The sequence below is a fragment of the Macrobrachium rosenbergii genome, chromosome 55, assembly GCF_040412425.1.
Source record: "Macrobrachium rosenbergii isolate ZJJX-2024 chromosome 55, ASM4041242v1, whole genome shotgun sequence".
Lineage (NCBI taxonomy): Eukaryota > Metazoa > Arthropoda > Malacostraca > Decapoda > Palaemonidae > Macrobrachium > Macrobrachium rosenbergii.
Genome location: NC_089795.1, coordinates 64974505 through 64990506, shown reverse-complemented (window position 1 = coordinate 64990506; position 16002 = coordinate 64974505). Strand labels below are relative to the sequence as shown.

The 16002-nt window shown below is 36.8% G+C and overlaps 2 protein-coding genes across 2 annotated transcripts; both read right to left on the bottom strand.

The window, feature by feature from the left end:
- Positions 1–1854: 1854 nt before the first annotated feature.
- Positions 1855–6038, bottom strand: LOC136835346 (legumain-like). The gene is made up of 10 exons (XM_067098728.1): positions 5921–6038; positions 5504–5655; positions 5269–5366; positions 4828–5134; positions 4395–4464; positions 3502–3620; positions 3076–3246; positions 2726–2842; positions 2434–2601; positions 1855–2216 (listed from the first exon to the last, which is right to left on the bottom strand). Exons 2-10 carry the CDS (start codon positions 5630–5632, stop codon positions 2091–2093), a joined length of 1305 nt encoding a protein of 434 aa, XP_066954829.1. The 5' UTR covers positions 5633–5655; positions 5921–6038; the 3' UTR covers positions 1855–2090.
- A 5035-nt stretch (positions 6039–11073) lies between these two features.
- On the bottom strand, positions 11074–15264 carry LOC136835345 (legumain-like). The gene is made up of 10 exons (XM_067098727.1): positions 15150–15264; positions 14730–14881; positions 14495–14592; positions 14054–14360; positions 13639–13708; positions 12810–12928; positions 12370–12540; positions 12018–12134; positions 11726–11893; positions 11074–11514 (listed from the first exon to the last, which is right to left on the bottom strand). Exons 2-10 carry the CDS (start codon positions 14856–14858, stop codon positions 11389–11391), a joined length of 1305 nt encoding a protein of 434 aa, XP_066954828.1. The 5' UTR covers positions 14859–14881; positions 15150–15264; the 3' UTR covers positions 11074–11388.
- Between the last annotated feature and the right edge of the window lie 738 nt (positions 15265–16002).

The window sequence follows — 16002 nt, the reverse complement described above, 5'->3', positions numbered from 1 at the left end:
TCTGCACTACCTTAAGTCTCAAGTAGACCACTGGCTAGAAATGTTATGTGAAGAAAAAACCAGAGGCCGCAATGTCAACTATTTTGTATATTATGTATAGAAATGTTATACATGAAATGATTCATGCCATTTATGGAACAGTACATGGTAAAAAATAGGGAGATTTGTGTAGAGATCAGAGAGAAACAGTAATAAATACAAAAGTTGGTAGCGGAACTACATTAAATTTGCTAGACCAAATGAGGGTAATTCGGTACTCAGCTGTGCTTAGTTTCTCTAAAGCCGTCTGCCGTTCAAATGGACATTGATTCATTTTTGTTAACTTTGGGTTCCACATGGCCCGAGTAGAATCATGAAATTGTATGAAAATACTCATTTCTTTAAAGATAAAGTATATTTTATGAAGACGACTGAGCTGTTCTCAGAATTTAATCTCATTTTGGTTTTAAAACAACTAGAATATCCTTGATAGGGCAGATAATTTCCATCCTAGCATTTGGAGAAGAAACATCTTTACAAGTCCTAAAGACGGGCATTCAACTAAAGGTCACCTTGCTGTCAAGGGGACTAAGCAAATCAAAATTGCCCAGGTTGACTAACCATTAAAAACCTCTGAGTTAGTTATGCGTGGCCTAATCTCGATCAGCAAAGGGTAGTTTAGCACCTTCTGTAGGCACAGTGCTGTATCCTCAAGTGAGAGCCAATTTTATATTTCCAGAATTTAATGGCTACTAATAATCAGCTTCACAGTAGATTGGCCAGGTCTTTGTTTTCCCTACTGTAGTTGTAATATCTCCCTAAACGGTAAATGAATCATTCTTTGTATGGTATTTGATACTACTATACTCTGTGTCAGGCTAGCTGCCTCTTCCTTTACTGTCATGCTTGTATGTGCTGCTTCCAAGCAAAATTTAATTTTTAACCACCTATCATCTCTGTAATCGTCTGTACCAGTAAAAATATCCAAGTGAAATAAGAATTCTCAAATGACTGGTTTAAATTTTTTTCAGCACTGGTAAGGTATCATCAAGTTCTATGGTAAAGGTAGAAATATATGATGCATAAGCACCATTACCGTCAGCATTAGGAAAAACATGTAAATCCTAATGCCATCATTGGGTTTAGTGTTAACATACCACTACAGTTTTTTCCGTTGACTCATGTCCTATATAAGACGGTATACTTTATTATTAGATGTCGTTTTCCTGCATTAATGCATATATAGCTTTAATAGTAGAAGAGTCTTGAAAGAGAAATCATGTTAGGTGTAAAGTCCAAGTTTTTTTTTTTTTTCCTCTTTCGTTTAGAACTCAGTCATGTACCTCTTTTGGCAAACCGAAGGGCAAAATTCCTTTCCTTTAGAGCTACTCCATAGTTTTAACACCTTATTCCACATTTACTTTGGAATTATTTCCTCTACTAAAACTTTGTAATTCATTCCTCTCATTTCTGTTTCCTGGTGTCCGAAATCTCCCATCTGTCAAGATGCAGTCAAATTGGAGGTATTACCCATTCTTAACCTCTCCTTTTTCATCCAGCGAGCTATGTTGCCCATCCCATATGGCCTTTTTTGCTGACAGGTTAAGTTGATTTATAAGAATCTCCCACGACCAACTTTTGGGCTTGTTTAGTGGGCTACCTTATTCCAAAATTCAGTGCTTTCATGTGTTGTAGCATGGTTTTTAAGCATGATGTAGGTAGTATTATGTCAAAGGGGTCCCTAAGAACCTAGCAGAGTGGCTGGCTCGTTATAAAGAATTCATGGTAAAATAAACTTAACAGTACAGACATAGAAAGCTTTCTATTTAATTACCATGGCTAGTTGGATGTTTTCATTCAAATAAATATCTTGCCTTGAAATATTAGTATTTTATTCACATGTATATAAAGTATGAAGACAATATTCCAAAAAGACATATAAATAGTTCTACGTTGTCCTTACAGTAAAGTTCCAGCGTATCTACTTTTCCGAGACTTTTTTGAGAATTAAAGTATGTATCATGTTGTGTAGAGGGGGTAATGATTTTACAGTATTAGATTAAAAATAATTCAGTTTCATAGGGATGTTCAGTAAACATGCCACGAAATGTTTAGAAGGCATTTTCAATTGTAGGGAAGTAGCACACTGACTTCATGCTGTTGATAATATCACTGCTGCTATATCCAGCTTCGCACAAATGGAGCAGTGTGTGAACAGTAGTCAGGGCGTACGTGCTCTGAAAAGATAATGAATGGTTAAGACTAGGGTCTAATGTATTAATGAATAATGTTTTCATAGATAGCATGTGTTGTTTCTTTGGGAATCAGTTGCAGTAATTGTGTGTAGGTGTCAGAGGCGTAGAATTATATAATACTTGTTCTTCTGATAAAAGTAATAGTATGGATTACTGTAAATTTGGCACAACAGGATCGCCTGTGTATTTTTTATCTTACCTGGCCGAGATTGAAGCAGTTCTCGCTGAAAGCATGAACAACTGGGTTGTAGCAACTCCAGTTAGTAATCTTCGTGTTCTTCTTCACCATCATCTCTTCGGTGAGCTTCTCGTCACCAGTTACGGAAAGGGCAATGTTTTTCATTGTTGTGTGGACAAACTCACGCCTCTGAAATTCAGTAAAAAAAAATAGAATAAGTTTCATGTAACAAATAAAATGTGAAGCTGGTACAAAACTGTTAGCAAGTTGATATTTTGTAATTTCCAATTGGCGGGAAACAGTATGTACATACCTCTTTGAGGGCAGCAATTTCCTTTGCTTTAGTCTTCTTATCTAACTCATTTGTTGCAGACTTCAGTTTTCGTTCCAACATAACAAGGGGCACGTCTTGAACTGGTATAGAAGTCTCCTGAAAATGCATTAGTATCCTTCAAGAGTCTATAGTTTTGGGTGGTTACTTCATGATGAAAATAGGCAGAGAGGAATCGTGCTAAATGAGTAAAGTTTTTGATATTTGAGAGTTGCACATTCATATATTTTGAGAATGATTATGTTGTTGAGGCAGGAAGGGTTAAAGTATTTGAGTGGCTTTATCAACAAACTGGTTCTTTTTAAATCTCACTAGTATTACAAATAAGATACCTGGGTACGTTTGGTGGAGTACTTCTTAGGTGCCGAACTGGTAGGACCAAAGAATGTGGCTACAACTTGTGCGTCTATTGAAGTGTCACCCCACTGCATGACTTGTGATCCTAAGGTCAGCTTTTCTGTGTTTTCAAATTGAGTTTTGAGGGTCTCGGTGGTTGGATCATTCTGTAATGAAAATTAGACCCATTTTTTAATTATTATTTGCCTACTATAGTGTGTTTTATAAATTGGACATTCGTATATTTTATACTGGAACGGGAGAATACAACACATGCCCCATTATGCATTTAGAAGATTAGTATTGAATGTTCAGACTGCGTTACTCATCACCAAGGATTTCGGAAAGCTATAATTGGAGCTTTAACTAGCACTTAGTTGTGACACTGAATTCACATAGAAACTTCGTAGAATAAAACTTACGGCTTCAGTATCCTCCATCCAGTTAACACTGAACTCGTCACCAAGGCAAACTCCGTATGGATTGTCACAGTAGGTTGCCCAGGACGATTCTGAGGGGCTTGATGCAGACAGGCCATAAGCTTAAATGATAAGAAGAGTATTGTCTGTCAAAGAATAGTCTGTAAAGTTCTTAATATTGGCTGCCAGCTATTCCTTTTAGATGTGATGGTGGCAGATTTCACATTTTGAGTTTGGCTGTGATTTCCTAATTTCCTCGAACATTTTATTTGCTTTGCCAACGATGGCGTATCAGATTAATTTTTTTAGATTTAACTTGAGCTGAATTTCGGCAATTATAATATTTGTGTGAGAATTTCATTGTCATCATATTTAAGAGAGATTTTTTTCTGCGTTGTAAGATGGTTTCAGATTTAGTGATAGTTATTGGTGACTGGTGGAATATTTTTTTTAGAAGTAGATATAATATACATTATACAGTATATTCTTGTGTAGCCAACCCACAGGGAATAGATGCATTAGGTTATTATTTGATTATTTTTCTTGCAGTTCTCCCCTTGACTGTTGTTGGATTAACTGTCACCTTCGCAATTTGTAAAATAATGATATTACGTAACGGTTGCTTTGTGAGTTTGTGTGTGTGCGCGCGCACACACGCACACACACACACACTATATATATATTATATATTATATATAATATATATATATATATATATATATATATATATGTATATATATATATATTATATATATATATATATATATATATATATATATATATATATATATATATATATATATATATATATATATATATATATATATATATATAATATACACACTTGACGTATTAACTTTCTTGTGATAATATTTAGCATGAATGTGAGCGCTCACCTTTAAGAGAAGCTGGGTAAAGGTCTTCGAACATAGATCCCGACTCACAGGCCTCGATGTAAATCATAATCTGACATTTGAAAAAAGAGAAAGCTTTAGCCGTTTCCCCCACGTGTGCTTGTTGTTGGTGCTTGCAAAACCTTTTTATTTTCTGTTTTTACTCATATCGAGTTAGGTTTGTTAAATGTCACCTGTAGTGTATTTACTGGAAGAGTACTTATTCCATTAATATACCAAGTCATTAGAAATACTTCTAATGGTGACATCGGTGCAGGTTATTCATTAATTTTGTTTCCACTGGAATAGACAGGAGATTTACGTCATGTATAAATTGGTGTATACACACGTACCGAATCATCTTGATAAGAAATGCATGTCTTTTTAGCGTAGATAGTAGACTATGTTTTTTAACTGGAAGAGTTTGTTTGCTTACCTCCTTGTATTTTCCTTCATTATGCATGCTTGTGACAACTGCGGCGAATTCATCTGCCATTAGTTCTCCCCAAGGAAAAGCGAAGAATCCAGGTGCCCCGTGGTCATCCAAATTGACGAAGATACGATCGTTGGGACCACTTTTGACCACCTTTCCGGAGCCCATACCTTGGACAGCTTGCTCATTGCCCTGGAGTACAGCTAGGAAAAGTTCAGGTGTGATTTCTGTACCTGTGTAGTCCTTGGGAACTCCACCGTATACATCTGATCCTTCAGGATGGTTGAAAATCTGTCCTGGGTATGGGTTCCTAGGAATTTTGAAGATAAGGATGAATGAAGTTGGAAAATTTCGCCGATAAGTTTTGATTGTGCAGAGTGGGAATAGAAATGCAAGAAAATTTCAGCTGGAATGAATATTTTTTGAGATGGCAATTATACTTACTCTGAGTTATCGGCTATGTCGTCATAAATCATCACAATGATACGTTCATCAGGAATACCACGGTCATGCATAATTTGGTATGCGTGGCAGATGTCGGACTGCAATGGAAAATATGTTTTGAGAGTCGTTCATCTTTTACAAAGTACTGTATGTTTAGCTTGACATTAGTTTAAAGTCTGTGGTGAATGCTTCACACGGATTTTCAGTTCTAACTGCAAAAATCGTTTGGTTGTACCTGATGTCGGTAGTTGAACCATCCACTGGATCCAGCAACAAGGACAGCCCAGTTAACTCCTTCATTTTCTGGGGGTATTCCAGCCGCTGCTACTAGAGGCAGCAGCGCCAACAGAGCTGCCAGCTTCATTGTTGGTTGGGTTCTTGATAGTGCTGGGAGAGATGTCGTCAATAGCTTTGTTGTTACTTTGGAAATACATTCGAGTAATATGAAAACGCAGTTACTTTTGAGATCCGTATGAAGTATATATCATAAGAGACAGATTATATTTTTTACTGGTATCTTAGTGAAATGGTAATTTTTGTGTATTAGTAGGAGTAAATCGCTTTTTGGTTGTTTTGATTAATGGAAAAACGCGAAGTTCTTACTTTGCCGTTATAGGATGGGATTCAGACTTAACGAGAGAGAGATAGTTACCTGTAAACCAGGAGAGTCAACCGTGCCGAGTGATTATTCCGACGAGATTGAGGTCTTTTTATACCTGATGTTGCGACAGATATGATGGTATCTATTGCTTGAGGGAAATTTACTTTACAAATAAAAAAAAATATGGTAAAAACGATTGTTTTGATAACGCGTTCATTGAATCTCGTGCCAGAAACGGTTAGGTACGAATATATTTTGTGTTGAGCAAGAAAATATTTTGGGTATTTTTTTGTAAGTCGTAAAGTCACTATTTTCTTTATTTGTTTATTGTTTCTGGGCAGGAATTCTCTTGCAGATACGAGTTCGTAAACTAGCAGTGAATTAACATAAATATAAATATTTATTGATAATATAGTATGCCGTTAGATGCCTGTGGAAAATGAAATGAATTTCTATGTTTCTTCGTAGTACATTTTCATTATTTTTTTCACTCAGATTGTACAGAATTCAGAAAAAAACAAACGTCAAAACCTGTGTACCATTTGCTTAAATTAGTGATTACCCAGTAAATCTACACAATACTCTGCAGTGTTCTGATCGTGTCCTTTGTGTTGTCATGGATTTTATGAAGTTCTGTTCAATGTCCAGAACTTATTTTTGGGTATCTTCTTTGAGGGGTTTAGCAATTGGTGCTTGTGCTGTTTACTTTTAGATAATAGAGTCACACCTTAAGAATTCGTTTGTGTTATTTGTTTATTCGAGAACCAGTATCCACATTCTGCAGAAGCACCTGTGTCACATTCTCCAGTGTCAGAGGTCTTTCATTCCATTTAAGGTATTGCTATTGAAGGTCCTCCAGGTATGAGAAATTGGTAAAATACTGTAATGCACCATGTCCTTACTTGTTACTGACATAGATGATTGCTGAAATATGTTTTACCCCTTGTTGATTTTTCTTGACATTTATTATGTTCAATAATAACCAGTAAAAACTTCGCCGAAGTTTCTTCGGCGCAATCAAGTTTGCTGTATGAGCCGCGGCTCATGAAGCTTTCAGCCACGGCCCAGTGATGGCCTATCCTACAGCATTGCCAGACGCACGATTAGAGCTAAATTTAACTTTAAATAAAATAAAAACTACTGATGCTACAGGGCTGCAATTTGGTATGTTTGATGATTAAAGGGTGGATGATCAACATGCCAGTTTGCAGTCCTCTAACCTCAGTAGTTTCTAAGATCTGAGGGCGTACAGGAAAAGTGCGGACGGACAGACAAAGCTTGCGCAATAATAAACAAATAAAAATGGGTTTAGACTAGACCTTTGTTAGTGAATGAATTTCTTAAGTGATTTTCTTTTGAGAGCCCCTCTTTCAGTTGAGTGAATTTAAATTGGCACGAACCCCGTGGGTGGCTAGTGCCGTCAGTGCACCTCACGCGGTGCACTGTAGGCAAAACTTAAGGTTCTTTGCAGCGTCCCCTCGGCCCGTAGCTGCAACTCCTCTCGTTCCTTTTACTGTACCCCCTTTCATATTCTCTTTCATCTTTCTTACTTTCCACCCTCTCCTGACAATTGATTCATAGAGCAGCTGCGAGGTTCTCCTCCGTAACACCTTTCAAACCTTTTTACTGTCATTTTCCGTTTCGGCGCTGAATAACCTCATAGGTCCTAGTGCTTGGCATTTGGCCTAAATTCTGTATTCAATTCAATTAGCAAAAAATTATAATTACGTTATTGCTGGACATCTAGGTTAGATTTAAATAGTTTATTATCGATTATCTTTGGGAATGTATGACAGTATCCAAATAATGGTTGTTTTCAAGTTCCACTAAGTCTAATAATACCGATTTTTCTGTACGCATTGTCATAATAACTTTTCAAGATAATTTTTCCCTCCATTCATCGTGTTGTCTTTGTATAGGTCTTTGTGGCAATGTTTTCTGTTATTAACATCAGACTTGCTTGTCATTGGAGTTCCAGGTATTATTTACCCAGGTTGATTTAAATGCTAAGTTACATCATATCCTTACCCTGAATTGCAGTTAAACACAATTGTTTTTTGCCGCTGGGTTCAGGTTCGTCATGCTGATCTAGGCAAAGGAAATTTTCCATCTTGAAACTCGTTGTCTGATAAGATGTGTACCAGTAGGTTTTGCAATGGGTTTTTTTTTTAGAGTACCTGTTGCGTGTATAATGCGCAATATGGATAAACTCAGTGACATTCCAAAGGATATGACGGTTATTTCTTGCCCCTCGGATGACAGTGAAGCAAATGTATATACTATTTAGGATGTGCATTTTTCTTATTGCATTTACGCTGTTATACTAACAGTTATGCATACACATGATTGTGTATACAATAATATTAATTTAACTTTTGCAGTTTGTCGTTGTCATGGATTATATAATGAAAAGCGTGGTAGGATTTAGAAGAGAATGTTTATATTGAAAACGAAAGACGGTTTGCTCAGAATACGCAGATAATTCTGTTTTAATCAGAAAAATATCACAAAATTTACAAAGTGTGATTAATAGAATGCATCATGTATAGATACGTGACCTAAGATATATCCAGTAAGAAATATTGATGACAATGGGATGAAGTGGGGAAAGCATGAAATAGGTTGTCTTTCTAATATGTAGTAACTAGCATATAGAATATTGGAAGGGAAAATGCAGAAACTCGATGATTAAATGAGGCATTAAGTAAAGGAAAATTGCTTGGGCATGCCCTTCGCACCACCCCATGGGAATGATACGTGATAGTGTCAGCTGGGCTCTGTTGGCGCCAGATTAATTCGAGGAGTTGAGCGCCTGTGGATGAGAATTATGAGGAGGTCTCCCAGAGACATGGAATAGAAAGCTCAAGAAAGAGAGGAGTGAAGGAATTTCTCTGAGGTCCCTCGCTTCACATTGAGTTGTAGGCAATGATGGTAATGATGAGTGTATCCACATTGTTGAAAAATATTGCCAGATTGTAAAATGATTACGCGGCAGCATCTTAATTAAGATGTAAAGTTCATTATTTAATTACTTGTTCAAAGTCAGTTCTTGAATGCTAATAGAGGTAAAAAAATTAGGCAAGGGTAAAAGTGTTCCATTTTCTTTGCCCTGTGCCATAAGTGAAAAAATTATTACCATTATAATAAGCATTTTAAAATATGCTTATAGTACCCATACTATCAGCAAAGTTAATAAGCTGTATTGTGCATAAAAAACTTTATCCGTGGAAACCATTTGCTGTATGTTTGTATAAAGACTTGCTACAGGATGGAAACGTCATATTTAGAGTTAGGTTCCTTCACAGTGGGCGACTTCATTCTTTCAATGATGTGAAGGGCTAGTGATAGAAGCAAAACACACACCCCCAGGTGTTCACCCACGTGTTCACTTTGGTTCAGGTTGGCGTCACTTGCAAAGTATTTGCCAGCTGCATTATCTAAACGAGACAGTTATTTCAGAACAGTCTGCCTTCTTTCAATTTTGCCATTAACTTGGGATTGTGGCAAAGTACTAAGGCAAGCTCGTAGATAAGCCAGTAGTGATTGAGTTTCCAACTCTAGTGTGAACAAAGCTTATTGAAGTAGTACTGCAGTTCCTTTCTAGACTGGAACAACCAGATCAACTTGGCAGGTCATCTTTGGCTAGCGGTCATTATTGGAGAAGCTTGTTCTACAAGGGTGCTTCACCTGTGCTGTCTCCGCCTGTGCTCTCTCCAGTGGCAGCTGAATCAGCACTGGTCAGCCCCAAGCAGCTCCACCCAGCTAATGCCCTTGAACAGAGAGAATATTGCTTGGTGGCTGGATAACTGGAACATCTTGGTAAAAATTTCATTAAGCCAACCCCCCAACCCCCGCTTTTTTTTCTCTCTTCTCTCTCTCTCTCTCTCCATTGGAGAGGAGCTCTTCCCACACAATCAGTCTCAGGCCCCTATCTCTCAGGTGCCCATATGTCAGACTGAGTAGGAGGTTACAGGAGTCATTAATTGTCCCCTTTTCATGACTGTGTTCATGATATTTCTGCATGTAGCTTCCTGTCTGTTGACAGAGATAAGCCTCACCTGGGATCTGAGTCTTCTATAGAAAGGTGGTGGTTTCTAATTCTGTTTGAGCAGTTAAAAAAATATTGAAATAATTTGTATATTTCAAAAGTATACAAACCAGAGTACTTTATCAGATTGCCCACAGTCAGTCTTGTTTGTCCCTGAGGCCGAAGGAGAACGTGCTTGTGGATGATGATAAGCTATTGGTAATCCCCCGCTCACCACCCCCGTAATAGCAATTTATCTACCCTGTTAAGTTCAGTGCCCATATCCAGCTCCTGCTGAAGGATACTTGTTTTAAAGACCCTTGTTTGTATACATAAGTAAAATACAAATTACTCTAAAAAATTTGTAATTTCTATAAAGAGTACTAAATAAAGATAAAAAAAATGAACTGCTTTTTAGTGCATTACACAATTTTTTTTAGAAAATATTGGTTGACAAAGCTTAAAACTATGCTAAGGTTTTATATTGTGTATTTAAAACCAGAGTTATTCATGAGTAAGTATCTGGCAAATTGTACTTTAATCAAATTGTAAACTATCAACCATTGATGTGGATACAACAAACGCATGGGACAGGCATTCAAAACTTATGTTCCTCTCCATAAGGTCTGTTTGACTTTTTATGATTAGGAGGACAGCTAGGCATGGAAGGAATTGTAAGGCGCTGGAGTTTATGGTTTCAGCTGTGACCACACCTCAACCCATATGGTAAAATAGATCGAGTTTTGTCTGTAAGCTCCAATAATACTCGTCAAAACTGACAAATTATAGGATTATGGTAGATATGAGCACAAGTGAAAATGAGGCCCTGAAGGTCAGTAAGGTAAATGAAAGATACGTTGTTACGGACATATGTTAGAGTTTTGATACATTGCATGCCGTATGATCTGTGATGTTTAACATTGAGGGTTAGGACAGATGGAGGGAATAAATGCAGAACAGTAATGCATTTGCAATGCCGCGAAATTGGTAACTGATTTTGTTGGGTTGGAAGCTCCAGTGACTATCTTGAAGGCTTGTTCACTGAACTAGCAACCTCATCCCAAAAGTCTTACTTACAGTCATACAGCAGGCTTTAGAAGCATGTCGTAAGTAGTATTGGGTCAAGTGAGTCTGTTGGGTTTAGGACTCAAAGAGTTCAAGATAATAAAAATTCCCGTTAAAGCTGTTGAGAGCATTATATTTGATTACTTAGATTAGTTGAATATTCTCATTCCAACACAATCATACCGTGAAATGTTAATATTGTATTCACATGCATGTAGTGTATGAATATATTTCCTAACATTAACTTTCTAAAAAAGACTGATATTTTACACTTTCCTTAAGAGTGAAAGTTCTGATGTGACACTTCTTTTCTTAGACTTATGAGAATTGTATTATTTATCATATGAAGAGTGATAATGATTTTACATTATTAGATTGAGAATAATTCATTTTTACAGGCATTTCTAATTCACCAGTCTTGAAATGTTTAGAAGGCATTTTCAATTGTAGGGAAGTAGCACACTGACTTCATGCTGTTGATAATATCACTGGTGCTATATCCAGCCTCGCACAGATGGAGCAGTGTGTGAACAGTAGTTAGGGCGTACGTGCTCTGAAAAGATAATGAATGGTTAAGACTAGGGCCTAATATATAACTGAACAATGTTTTCATAGGAAGCATTTTTTTTTCGAATCATTTGCAGTAATTGTGTGTAGGTGTCAGAGGCGTAGAATTATATAATACTTGTTCTTCTGATAAAAGTAAAAGTATGGATTACTGTAAATTTGGCACAATAGGAACGCCTGTGTATTGTTGATCTTACCTGGCCAAGATTGAAGCAGTTCTCGCTGAAAGCATGAACAACTGGGTTGTAGCAACTCCAGTTAGTAATCTTTGTGTTCTTCTTCACCATCATCTCTTCGATGAGCTTCTCGTCACCAGTTACAGAAAGGGCAATGTTTTTCATTGTTGTGTGGACAAACTCACGCCTCTGAAATTCAGTAAAAAAAAACAGAATAAGTTTCATGTAACAAATAAAATGTGAAGCTGGTACAAAACTGTTAGCAAGTTGATATTTTGTAATTTCCAATTGGCGGGAAACAGTATGCACATACCTCTTTGAGGGCAGCAATTTCCTTTGCTTTAGTCTTCTTATCTAACTCATTTGTTGCAGACTTCAGTTTTCGTTCCAACATAACAAGGGGCACGTCTTGAACTGGTATAGAAGTCTCCTGAAAATGCATTAATATCCTTCAAGAGTCTTTATAGTTTTGGGTGGTTACTTCATGATGAAAATAGGCAGAGAGGAATCGTGCTAAATGAGTAAAGTTTTTGATATTTGAGAGTTGCACATTCATATATTTGGAGAATGATTATGTTGTAGAGGCAGGAAGGGTTAAAGTATTTGAGTAGCTTTATCAACAAATTGGTTCTTTTTAAATCTCAATATTATTAAAAATAAGATACCTGAGTACGTTTGGTGGAGTACTTCTTAGGTGCCGAACTGGTAGGACCAAAGAATGTGGCTACAACTTGTGCGTCTATTGAAGTGTCACCCCATTGCATGACCTGTGATCCTAAGGTCAGCTTTTCTGTGTTTTCAAATTGAGTTTTGAGGGTCTCGGTGGTTGGATCATTCTGTAATGAAAATTAGACCCATTTTGTAATGATTGTTATGTGCCTACTATAGTGTGTTTTATAAATTGGACATTCGTATATTTTATACTGGAACTGGAGTATACAACACGTGCCCCATTATGCATTTAGAAGATTAGTATTGAATGTTTAGACTGCGTTACTCATCATCAAGGATTTCGGAAAGTTGTAATTGGAGCTTTAACTAGCACTTAGTTGTGACTGAATTCGTTACAGTTCACTACATAGAAGCTTCTTAGAGTAAAACTTACGGCTTCAGTATCCTCCATCCAGTTAACACTGAACTCGTCACCAAGGCAAACTCCGTATGGATTGTCACAGTAGGTTGCCCAGGACGATTCTGAGGGGCTTGATGCAGACAGGCCATAAGCTTAAATGATAAGAAGAGTATTGTCTGTCAAAGAATAGTCTGTAAAGTTCTTAATATTGGCTGCCAGCTATTCCTTTTAGATGTGATGGTGGCAGATTTCACATTTTGAGTTTGGCTGTGATTTCCTAATTTCCTCGAACATTTTATTTGCTTTGCCAACGATGGCGTATCAGATTAATTTTTTTAGATTTAACTTGAGCTGAATTTCGGTCATTATAATATTTGTGTGTGAATTTCATTGTCATCATATTTAAGAGATATTTTTTCTGTGTTGCAAGATGGTTTCAGATTTAGTGATAATTATTGGTAACTGGTGGAATTTTTTTTAGAAAATATATTATACATTATATAGTATATTCTCTGTAGCCAACCCACAGGGAATAGATATATTAGGTTATTATGTGATTTTTTTTTTGTGCAGTTTTCCTCTTGACTGTTGGATTAACTGTCACCTTCGCAGTTTGTAAAATAATGATATTACGTAATGGTTGCTTTGTGAGTGCGCAGGCACACATATTTACATTATATATATATACCGGTGTGTATGTATGTATATGTATATATATATATATATATATATATATATATATATATATATATATATATATATATATATATATATATATATATATATATATATATATACACACACACACACTTGACGTATCAACTTTCTTGTGATAATATTTAGCATGAATGTGAGTGCTCACCTTTAAGAGAAGCTGGGTAAAGGTCTTCGAACATAGATCCCGACTCACAGGCCTCGATGTAAATCATAATCTGACATTTGAAAAAAGAATAAAGCTTTAGCCGTTTCCCCACGTGTGCTTGTTGTTGGTGCTTGCAAAACCTTTTTATTTTCTGTTTTTACTCATATCGAGTTAGGTTTGTTAAATATCACCTGTAGTGTTTTTACTGGAAGAGGACTTATTCCATTAATATATCAAGTCGTTAGAAATGCTTCTGATGGTGACAACGGTGCAGGATATTCTTAATATTGTTTTTACTGGAATAGAGAGCAGATTAAGGTCATGTATAAATTGGTGTATACACACGTACCGAATCATCTTGATAAGGAATGCATGTCTTTTCATGTTTTTTAATAGGAAGAGTTTGTTTGCTTACCTCCTTGTATTTTCCTTCATCATGCATACTTGTGACAACTGCGGCGAATTCATCTGCCATTAGTTCTCCCCAAGGAAAAGCGAAGAGTCCAACTGCTCCGTGGTCATCCAGATTGACGAAGATACGGTCATTGGGACCACTTTTGACCACCTTTCCGGAGCCCACACCTTGGACAGCTTGCTCATTGCCCTGGAGTACAGCTAGGAAAAGTTCAGGTGTGATTTCTGTACCTGTGTAGTCCTTGGGAACTCCAGCGTAAACATCTGATCCTTCAGGATGGTTGAAAATCTGTCCTGGGTATGGGTTCCTAGGAATTTTGAAGATAAGGATGAATGAAGTTGGAAAATCTCGCCGATAATTTTTGACTGTGCAGGGTGGGAATGAAAATGCAAGAAAATTTCAGCTGGAATGAGTATTTTTTGAGATGGTAATTATACTTACTCTGAGTTATCGGCTATGTCGTCATAAATCATCACAATGATACGTTCATCAGGAATACCACGGTCATGCATAATTTGGTATGCGTGGCAGATGTCGGACTGCAATGGAAAATATGTTTTGAGAGTCGTTCATCTTTCACAAAGTACTGTATGTTTAGCTTGACATTAGTTTAAAGTCTGTGGTGAATGCTTCACACGGATTTTCAGTTCTAACTGCAAAAATCGTTTGGTTGTACCTGATGTCGGTAGTTGAACCATCCACTGGATCCAGCAACAAGGACAGCCCAGTTAACTCCTTCATTTTCTGGGGGTATTCCAGCCGCTGCTACTAGAGGCAGCAGCGCCAACAGAGCTGCCAGCTTCATTGTTGGTTGGGTTCTTGATAGTGCTGGAAGAGATGTCGTCAATAGCTTTGTTGTTACTTTGGAAATACATTCGAGTAATATGAAAACGCAGTCACTTTTGAGATCCGTATGAAGTATATAATATCATAAGAGGTAGAGTATATTTTTTACTGTTATCTTAGTGAAAAGGTAATTTTTGTGTATTAATAGGAGTAAATCGCTTTTTGGTTGTTTTGATTAATGGAAAAACGCGAAGTTCTTACTTTGCCGTTATAGGATGGGATTCAGACTTAACGAGAGAGAGATAGTTACCTGTAAACCAGGAGAGTCAACCGTGCCGAGTGATTATGCTGACGAGATTGAGGTCTTTTTATACCTGATGTTGCGACAGATATGATGGTATCTGGTGCTTGATGCAAATTGGTAAAAGAAAAAACGATAAAAGTTATTTGGTTTTGATAAGACTTTCATTAAATATCGTACCAGACACGGTTAGGTACAAATATATCTTGCGTTAAGAAACAAAATTTTGTTGTCTATTGTGATGGTAATCAATTAACTTTTCATTGAAATAAAAACTAAAATTGTAAAGGTGATATTTCTTTATATGTTTATTGTTGCTGAGCAACATTTCTCTTGCAGGCATGAGTTACTAAACGAGTAATGAATTAGCATAAATAGAAATTTTTATGAATAATTCAGTGTACTGCTACATGCATGAGGAAATTTTCAAAAATTCCGATGTTTTCTTTGTTCTTGGCACTTTTTCGTTGTTTACGTCTTAGATTGCACAACATTCAGAAAAAATGTGAGAACTGCTCTAACGTTTGCCTAAATTAGTGAATGCCCAGTGAATCTACACAGTTCATTACAGTAATCTGACAGTGCCCTTTTCATTGTCGTGGATTTTTTGAAGTTCTGTTCTATGTGTACAATACAATTTTGAGTATCTTCCGTAAGCTGTCTTGGAATTGGTACTTGTGCTACTATCTTTAGAGTCACACCTGAAGAAATAGTGTTATTTGCTTTGTCGAGAGCCGATATCCACATTCTGTAGAGGTACTGACGCCACATTCCCCAATATCAGAGGTCCTCCAGGTATGAGAGGTAGGGATGGTTCTGTTAAGCACCATGTTCCTACTTGCTGTTACTACCATAGATGATT